Here is a 9837-nt window from a genome sequence, read left to right as displayed (position 1 = left end):
TTTACTGTACATTGTGGGATTGTGTCTCTGGCTGCTGTTTCAATTGATACAGCGATTTGAACTGCTCTTTTAAATGTGAGTTGTACTTCAGCTAGGAAGTTTCTGTATGTTTTCTTGTAAGATTCCACAAACTAAAGGATCTCTCAGTGCATCATTAAACCCATCACTGAACTGATAAAGTTCGGACAATTTCTTCAATTCAGCCACATAACCTGAAATGGACTTTCCTTCCTTTTGATTCCACTTATGAAACCCAAAGAGTTCAGCAATCAACAATGGTTTTGGTTCTAAATGTTCCTGCATTATGTTCATGATAGCAACAAAGCTAATTTTGGCTGGTTTGGTTGGAGCAAACTTCCAAGCAAACTATGCTTTTCCACCTATTACACTCAGCAACACTGGCACTCGTTTCTTATTGGCTAATCCATTTGCTTTAAAATACTGATCAATTCATTCAGTATACAGGTCTTGTAGTAAGCCACTCCCAACCCTTTGTTCTCATAAATGAGTATTACAACCAGGGATTTTGATCAATTTAACTGAGAATTTTTATTTGTGATTTTTCCAATTTTCTACTTTAACAAATTGGATGAGTTGGTAAGGTTACACCCGAGGAAAGTTAGCATAATAATTACAGAGGGATGAATACTTTTCCTGCCTCACAATTTTGGTTTTTAATTTTTAGTAGATTACTGATAGGTTTTGGAAATCTTCTTTTGATTTGACAAGATGTATAATGTTTTGTAGATTGGCTCAAAAATCCTACTTCAATATATTTTAAACTTTAAAAATGAGACAGTAAAATATAAAGATAATTGTGAGGGCTGAATACTCCCTGTAGATAATTAGACATCCCACCTCTCCTGGAGGTTCTGTGAGTCTCCCGCATATTAATAGTGGCTCCCTGATACCCGCAAATTATATACAATATCCCAGAAATCAATTTTTTTGAGAGTGAGCAAGTGAGAGAGAGAGAGAGAGAGATAGATAGATAGATATGTGGCAGAGTGTTCCAAAAAAAGAAAATATAAAAAGTACATCACCCCGGACAACCCTAAAGTGTACCCCTGCCTAATAGGGGTCAAAATAATGACAGTATTTCTCGCTGAGCTGTTTGCAACAGTGACTTTTCTATTGCCCATGGTGGGTTAAGACTGTAAAAGATGTGTTGAGGTGAGTTTAACAGGTGTCATTCGTTCATTAGCATAGCCAATGTTATTTAAACTAGCTGGCCAGCTGCTAAAGAGCTACTCTATTGCAGACATCCCACCTCTCCCGCAAATTGATGGTGCTACTTCCCTGAAATGAGTTTTTGCAGGGTGGGATGTCTTGATAGTATAAGTTCATATTTTAATGTTACTTATTCTGCATAAAACAATATAATACCTCCCTGAAATGAGTTTTTGCAGGGTGGGATTTCTGGATTTAAACCGCTGTTGATCAACATTTAACGCATTTAAGCCGCTGTTGATGAAAATTTAACGGGGAAACACCGCTGTTAATGAACATTTAAAGGATTTAAGCCGCTGCTGCTGAACATTTAACGGGGGAAACAGCGCTGCGGCCGCGGCCAATCTGCCCTTTAACCCCAAACAACCGGAAGTTCTTTCCGAGCGGCTCCAGATTCAAACGGTTGCTGTGGAGACGCTTCCGCTTTTCAGTAGCGGCGGGGAGTAGAGTACGCGGGACATGGATTCCGACTTTGAGCGGTTGAAGCATCGTTATCTCGGTAGTAGAGAGCTGGACGGCGGAACAGGCGTTTCCTCTGGCAGCGCACCGGAGCGGCGGTACAGATCGCGGTTCCGGACCTGTGAGGGTCGGGTGAGCAAAAGTTGTGAGGGCCGGGGGAGAGGGCGAAGGTGCAGGCCGAGCTCGGTAATCCGGGAGCTGGTGGGGGGGGATCGGGAAGGGTAGGAGTGTAGGGATTCCGGGGGAGGTGGGTAGGAGTGTAGGGATTCCGGGGGAGGGGGGGGTAGGAGTGTAGGGATTCCGGGGGAGGGGGGTAGGAGTGTAGGGATTCCGGGGGAGGGGGATTAGGAGTGTAGGGATTCCGGGGGAGGGGGATTAGGAGTGTAGGGATTCCGGGGGGGATTAGGAGTGTAGGGATTCCGGAGGAGGGGGGGTAGGAGTGTAGGGATCCCGGGGGAGGGGGGGTAGGAGTGTAGGGATTCCGGGGGGAGGGGTAGGAGTGTAGGGATTCCGGGGGAGGGGGGGGTAGGAGTGTAGGGATTCTGGGGGGGGCGGGTAGGAGTGTAGGGATTCCGGGGGAGGGGGGGTATTAGTGTAGGGATTCCGGGGGGAGGGGGGGTAGGAGTGTAGGGATTCCGGGGGGGGGGTAGGAGTGTAGGGATTCCGGGGGAGGGGTGGTAGGAGTGTAGGGATTCCGGGGGAGGTGGGTAGGAGTGTAGGGATTCCGGGGGAGGGGGGGGGTAGGAGTGTAGGGATTCCGGGGGAGGGGGGTAGGAGTGTAGGGATTCCGGGGGAGGGGGGTGGTAGGAGTGTAGGGATTCCGGGGGAGGGGGGGGTAGGAGTGTAGGAATTCCAGGGGACGGGGGGGGGGGTAGGAGTGTAGGGATTCTGGGGGGGCGGGTAGGAGTGTAGGGATTCCGGGGGAGGGGGGGTAGGAGTGTAGGGATTCCGGGGGAGGTGGGGGTAGGAGTGTAGGGATTCCGGGGGAGGGAGGGGTAGGAGTGTAGGGATTCCGGGGGAGGGGGGTAGGAGTGTAGGGATTCCAGGGGAGGGGGGGGTAGGAGTGTAGGGATCCCGGGGGAGGGGGGGTAGGAGTGTAGGGATTCCGGGGGAGGGGGTAGGAGTGTAGGGATTCCGGGGGAGGGGGGGGGGTAGGAGTGTAGGGATTCCGGGGGAGGGGGGGGGTAGGAGTGTAGGGATTCCGGGGGAGGGGGGGTAGGAGTGTAGGGATTCCGGGGGGGGGGTAGGAGTGTAGGGATTCCGGGGGAGGGGGGGTAGGAGTGTAGGGATTCCGGGGGAGGGGGGGGTAGGAGTGTAGGGATTCCGGGGGAGGAGGGGGTTAGGAGTGTAGGGATTCCGGGGGAGGGGGTTAGGAGTGTAGGGATTCCGGGGGAGGGGGGTGGTAGGAGTGTAGGGATTCTGGGGGAGGGGATTAGGAGTGTAGGGATTCCGGGGGAGGGGATTAGGAGTGTAGGGATTCCGGAGGAGGGCGGGTAGGAGTGTAGGGATTCCGGAGGAGGGGGGGTAGGAGTGTAGGGATCCCGGGGGAGGGGGGGTAGGAGTGTAGGGATTCCGGGGGGAGGGGTAGGAGTGTAGGGATTCCGGGGGAGGGGGGGGTAGGAGTGTAGGGATTCTGGGGGGGGCGGGTAGGAGTGTAGGGATTCCGGGGGAGGGGGGGGTATTAGTGTAGGGATTCCGGGGGGAGGGGGGGTAGGAGTGTAGGGATTCCGGGGGGGGGGTAGGAGTGTAGGGATTCCGGGGGAGGGGGGGTAGGAGTGTAGGGATTCCGGGAGAGGTGGGTAGGAGTGTAGGGATTCCGGGGGAGGGGGGGGTAGGAGTGTAGGGATTCCGGGGGAGGGGGGGGTAGGAGTGTAGGAATTCCAGGGGACGGTGGGGGGGTAGGAGTGTAGGGATTCTGGGGGGGCGGGTAGGAGTGTAGGGATTCCGGGGGAGGGGGGGTAGGAGTGTAGGGATTCCGGGGGAGGGGATTAGGAGTGTAGGGATTCCGGAGGAGGGCGGGTAGGAGTGTAGGGATTCCGGGGGAGGGCGGGTAGGAGTGTCGGGAATCCGGGGGAGGTGGGTAGGAGTGTAGGGATTCCGGGGGAGGGGGGGGTAGGAGTGTAGGGATTCCGGGGGAGGGGATTAGGAGTGTAGGGATTCCGGGGGAGGGGGGGTAGGAGTGTAGGGATTCCGGGGGAGGGGGGGGGTAGGAGTGTAGGGATTCCGGGGGAGGTGGGTAGGAGTGTAGGGATTCCGGGGGAGGTGGGTAGGAGTGTAGGGATTCCGGGGGAGTGGGGGGTAGGAGTGTAGGGATTCCGGGGGAGGGGGGGTAGGAGTGTAGGGATTCCGGGGGAGGTGGGTAGGAGTGTAGGGATTCCGGGGGAGGGGGGGGGGTAGGAGTGTAGGGATTCCGGGGGAGGGGGGGGGTAGGAGTGTAGGGATTCCGGGGGAGGTGGGTAGGAGTGTAGGGATTCCGGGGGAGGGGGGGGTAGGATTGTAGGGATTCTGGGGGGGTGGTAGGAGTGTAGGGATTCCGGGGGAGGGGGGGTAGGAGTGTAGGGATTCCGGGGGGGGGGGTAGGAGTGTAGGGATTCCGGGGGAGGGGGGGGTAGGAGTGTAGGGAATCCGGGGAAGGGGGTGGGGAGGAGTGTAGGGATTCCGGGGGAGGGGATTAGGAGTGTAGGGATTCCGGGGGAGGGGATTAGGAGTGTAGGGATTCCGGGGGAGGGGATTAGGAGTGTAGGGATTCCGGGGGAGGGGATTAGGAGTGTAGGGATTCCGGAGGACGAGGGGGGATTAGGAGTGTAGGGATTCCGGAGGACGAGGGGGGGTAGGAGTGTAGGGATTCCGGGGGAGGGGGGGGTAGGAGTGTAGGGATTCCGGGGGAGGGGGGGGTAGGAGTGTAGGGATTCCAGGGGACGGGGGGTGGGGGTAGGAGTGTAGGGAATCCGGGGGAGGTGGGGGTAGGAGTGTAGGGATTCCGGGGGAGGGGGGGGGGTAGGAGTGTAGGGATTCTGGGGGGGGGGGTAGGAGTGTAGGGATTCCGGAGGACGGGGCGGGGTAGGAGTGCAGGGATTCCGGGGGAGGGGGGGTAGGAGTGTAGGGATTCCGGGGGAGGGGGTGGTAGGAGTGTAGGGAATCCGGGGGAGGTGGGGGTAGGAGTGTAGGGATTCCGGGGGAGGTGGGGGTAGGAGTGTAGGGATTCCGGGGGAGGGGGGGGTAGGAGTGTAGGGATTCCAGGGGACGGGGGGGGTAGGAGTGTAGGGATTCCGGGGGAGGGGGGGTGGGAGTGTAGGGATTCCGGGGGAGGGGGGGTGGGAGTGTAGGGATTCCGGGGGAGGGGGGGTGGGAGTGTAGGGATTCCGGGGGAGGGGGGGTAGGAGTGTAGGGATTCCGGGGGAGGGGATTAGGAGTGTAGGGATTCCGGGGGAGGGGATTAGGAGTGTAGGGATTCCGGGGGAGGGGGTGGTAGGAGTGTAGGGATTCCGGGGGAGGGGGGGTAGGAGTGTAGGGATTCCGGGGGAGGGGGGGTAGGAGTGTAGGGATTCCGGGGGAGGTGGGTAGGAGTGTAGGGATTCCGGGGGAGGGGGGGGTTAGGAGTGTAGGGATTCCGGGGGAGGGGGGGTAGGAGTGTAGGGATTCCGGGGGACGGGGGGGGGGTAGGAGTGTAGGGATTCCGGAGGAGGGGGGGTAGGAGTGTAGGGATTCCGGGGGACGGGGGGTGGTTAGGAGTGTTGGGATTCCGGGGGACGGGGGGGGTAGGAGTGTAGGGATTCCGGGGGAGGCGGGGTAGGAGTGTAGGGATTCCGGGGGAGGGGGGGTAGGAGTGTAGGGATTCCGGGGGAGGGGGGGGGTATTAGTGTAGGGATTCCGGGGGAGGGGATTAGGAGTGTAGGGATTCCGGGGGAGGGGGGGGGTATTAGTGTAGGGATTCCGGGGGAGGGGATTAGGAGTGTAGGGATTCCGGGGGAGGTGGGTAGGAGTGTAGGGATTCCGGAGGACGGGGGGGGTAGGAGTGTTGGGATTCCGGGGGAGGGGGGGGTAGGAGTGCAGGGATTCCGGGGGAGGGGGGGGGTAGGAGTGTAGGGATTCCGGGGGAGGGGGGTAGGAGTGTAGGGATTCCGGGGGATGGGGGGTAGGAGTGTAGGGATTCCGGGGGAGGGAGGGGTAGGAGTGTAGGGAATCCGGAGGACAGGGGGGTAGGAGTGTAGGGATTCCGGGGGAGGTGGGTAGGAGTGTAGGGATTCCGGGGGGGGGGGTAGGAGTGTAGGGATTCCGGGGGAGGGGGGGGGTAGGAGTGTAGGGATTCCGGGGGAGGGGGGGTAGGAGTGTAGGGATTCCGTGGGAGGGGGGGGTAGGAGTGTAGGGATTCCGGGGGAGGGGGGGGTAGGAGTGTAGGGATTCCGGGGGAGGGGGGGGTAGGAGTGTAGGGATTCCGGGGGAGGGGGGGTAGGAGTGTAGGGATTCCGTGGGAGGGGGGGGTAGGAGTGTAGGGATTCCGGGGGAGGGGGGGGTAGGAGTGTAGGGATTCCGGGGGAGGGGGGGGTAGGAATGTAGGGATTCCGGGGGAGGGGGGGTAGGAGTGTAGGGATTCCGTGGGAGGGGAGGGTAGGAGTGTAGGGATTCCGGGGGAGGGGGGTAGGAGTGTAGGGATTCCGGGGGAGGGGGGTAGGAGTGTAGGGATTCCGGGGGAGGTGGGTAGGAGTGTAGGGATTCCGGGGGAGGGGGGGGTAGGAGTGTAGGGATTCCGGGGGAGGGAGGGGTAGGAGTGTAGGGATTCCGGGGGAGGGGGGGGTAGGAGTGTAGGGATTCCGGGGGAGGGGGGGGTAGGAGTGTAGGGATTCCGGGGGGGGGGTAGGAGTGTAGGGATTCCGGGGGAGGTGGGGGTAGGAGTGTAGGGATTCCGGGGGAGGGGGATTAGGAGTGTAGGGATTCCGGGGGAGGGGGGGTAGGAGTGTAGGGATTCCGGGGGAGGGGGGGTAGGAGTGTAGGGATTCTGGGGGAGGGAGGGGTCGGAGTGTAGGGATTCCGGGGGAGGGGGGGGTAGGAGTGTAGGGATTCCGGGGGAGGGGGGGGTAGGAGTGTAGGGATTCCGGAGGACGGGGGGGGTAGGAGTGTAGGGATTCCGGAGGACGGGGGGGGGGGTAGGAGTGTAGGGATTCCGGAGGACGGGGGGGGGGGTAGGAGTGTAGGGATTCCGGGGGAGTGGGGGGTAGGAGTGTAGGGATTCCGGGGGAGGGGGGTAGGAGTGTAGGGATTCCGGGGGAGGGGGGGTAGGAGTGTAGGGAATCCGGGGGAGGGGGGGTAGGAGTGTAGGGATTCCGGGGGAGGTGGGGGTAGGAGTGTAGGGATTCCGGAGGACGGGGGGGGGTAGGAGTGTAGGGAATCCGGGGGAGGTGGGGGTAGGAGTGTACGGATTTCGGGGGAGGTGGGGGTAGGAGTGTAGGGATTCCGGAGGACGGGGGTGGGGGTAGGAGTGTAGGGAATCCGGGGGAGGTGGGGGTAGGAGTGTATGGATTCCGGGGGAGGGGGGGGTAGGAGTGTAGGGATTCCGGGGGAGGTGGGGGTAGGAGTGTAGGGATTCCGGGGGAGCGGGGGGTAGGAGTGTAGGGATTCCGGGGGAGGTGGGTAGGAGTGTAGGGATTCCGGGGGAGGGGGGGTAGGAGTGTAGGGATTCCGGGGGAGGGGGGGTGTAGGAGTGTAGGGATTCCGGAGGACGGGGCGGGGGGCTAGGAGTGTAGGGATCCCGGGGGAGGTGGGTAGGAGTGTAGGGATTCTGGGGGAGGGGGTTAGGAGTGTAGGGATTCCGGGGGAGGGGATTCGGAGTGTAGGGATTCCAGGGGAGGTGGGTAGGAGTGTAGGGATTCCAGGGGAGGTGGGTAGGAGTGTAGGGATTCTGGGGGAGGGGGGATAGGAGTATAGGGAGTCTGGGGGAGGGGGGATAGGAGTATAGGGAGTCTGGGGGAGGGGGGATAGGAGTATAGGGAGTCTGGGGGAGGGGGGGTAGGAGTGTAGGGATTCCGGGGAGGTGGGGGAGGATTGTCGGGATTCCGGGGGGGAGGAGTGTAGGGATTTTAGGGGAGGAAGGAGTGTAGGGAATTTGGAAGGGGGGAAATCGGGAAGGGGGAGTGTGGAATTTGGTGGGGAATTCCAGGAGATGGGCTTGGGGGAGTGCAGAAGATGGGGAGTGGGGCAGGACAAACAGAGTTGAGGGGAGAAGCGGTGGGAGATGGTGGAGCTGAGGGGCTCTGTGGGGGGTGTTGAATCGGGAAGACGAGGAGCCCAGTATGGTGGGTAGGGGGCTTAGTGCGAGTCAGACATGGATGGGTAATCTGAGAGCTGGGGGATAGCCAGCTATAGGAGGAGTTGGGCATGGAGGGAAACTGGGAGATGTGGGAGCGCAGGGTGGAGAGAAATCTGGGTAAAAGGGGGTGCCGGGCATGTGGGTGGGGCAGTCTGGGAGAAGGGATGACCCAGATATGGGGTGGGGAATCTGAGAGAGTGGAGGGGGTTAATTTTGGGAGATTGAGGCTGCAGGGTTTAGAGGGGATTTTGGAAGATTGGAGAAGCCGGGTGTGGGGGGGGGTTTTGGGAGTTTGAAGGAAGTGAGCATTGGGGGGGGGTGGAAATCTGGGAGATGGTGGGGAACTGGTTGTGGGGGAATTGTGGCAGATGGGAGGGTTATGGGGGGAATCTGACAGATGGGTGGGGAGATGGACATGGGGGTGGAATCTGGCAGGAGGGGAGACTGGCATGGGAGGGGGAGGAATCTGTGAGGTTGGTGGAGCCAGTGTGTGGGAATTGAGAAATTGGAGCTATGTGTAGGAGGGAATCTGGAATTCTGTGGGCATCTGGCCATGTGGGAGGGGGGGGGGGGGTTCATCCAGTACTTGGTGTGAATGAAGCAGGGCATGGGGGATTCTGGGGGATGGGGGGAATCAGAGATGGGTGGAGTTGGGCGGCGGGAACTGTTGTGAAGAATCTGGGAGTTGGTGGGGAATCAGGTATTGGGTGTGTGGTGGTTGTGGGGATTCCAGGGATAGTGGCACTTCAACACAGTTGGGAAAGAGACTTGCTGTTGTGTTTCTACCATCTGATTTTAGTCTGGATGTCTGCATACTTGGAGATCCAAAAGTTTGGACAAGATTTTGTTTAAAAAATAATGGCACACACTTTTTGATTTGAAAATTCTCCAGCAACTTATACCAAGGAAATAACTCGACATGAATTGTGCATTGCCCTGTGATTTTTGAGGGATTTCAGACATTCTAACATTAACTTTGCCCAAATAGTATCTAACATTAGTCATGTCAGAATTTCACAATCACAGAATTTACTCATTGTTATTTAATTCATCACACAAAGTACAGACGAAATTTATGGTTTAGAGGTATAAGTAAAAAAAATTGCTTGAAATAGTAGTGGTTGACAAAGGGATCACCAGGATATTGGGCTAGGTTTCTGTCAGATAATAGCAGAACTGGAGAGGGTGTCTGTTAAATGACCAAAATTTTTGGTTTGTGATCAAAGTTCAAAGTAAATTTATTATCAAAGTGCATATATGTCACCATATACAACCCTGAGATTCATTTTCTTCTGGGCATACTCAATAAATTCAGTAACCATAAAAGACCACAGCAACAGGTCTGTGTGACTAAGCAAAGCTCCAGTGCCACATTTAAGTTTGTCGACGACATCACTGTCATTGGCTGAATCAACAGTGGTGACGAATCAGCATAACAGAGGGAGAAATCTGGCTGAGTGATGCCGCGACAACCTCTTACTCAATGCCAGTAAAACCTAGGAGCTGATTATTGACCAGGAGGAAGAAACCAGAGGTCCATGAGCTAGTCTTTGGGGGATCAGAGGTGGAAAGTGTCAGCAACTTTAAATTGCTTGGTGCTGTCATTTCAGAGGATCTGTCCTGAGTCCTTGAAAGTGAGTCCATATGTTGTGGGAACAGTTAATTGACAGGACAAGTGAAGTTGAACCTTTCTGGTTCAAGAGCTTGATGGCTAAGTGGTAATAACTGTTCCCAAGCCTGGTGATGTGAGTCCTGTCAACAGGTTGAGAGAAGTGATTCGATGGGGTAGTGGAAACTAATTAGCAAAATGATTAGAGAGCTTGGGCAGGTGGAATGGAAGAAGG

General features: G+C 57.5%; 1 protein-coding gene across 6 annotated transcripts in view; it reads left to right on the top strand.

The window, feature by feature from the left end:
* Positions 1 to 1650: 1650 nt before the first annotated feature.
* LOC140200207 (coiled-coil domain-containing protein 138-like) overlaps positions 1651 to 9837 on the top strand; it is a 73948-nt gene continuing 65761 nt past the window's right edge. For 5 of the 6 annotated variants that reach the window (XR_011886575.1, XM_072263177.1, XM_072263175.1 and 2 more), the window contains exon 1: positions 1651 to 1821. Coding sequence is in view for 4 of the 6 variants with exons in the window: in XM_072263177.1 (XP_072119278.1) it covers positions 1690 to 1821 (132 nt within the window). In the remaining 2 variants the exon portion in view is untranslated. The remainder of the gene's footprint in view (positions 1822 to 9837) is intronic. The other variant, XM_072263178.1, reaches the window with a different exon arrangement.

Source organism: Mobula birostris, chromosome 7 (genome assembly GCF_030028105.1).
Source record: "Mobula birostris isolate sMobBir1 chromosome 7, sMobBir1.hap1, whole genome shotgun sequence".
NCBI lineage: Eukaryota > Metazoa > Chordata > Chondrichthyes > Myliobatiformes > Myliobatidae > Mobula > Mobula birostris.
This window is presented reverse-complemented; position numbering and strand designations above follow the sequence as displayed.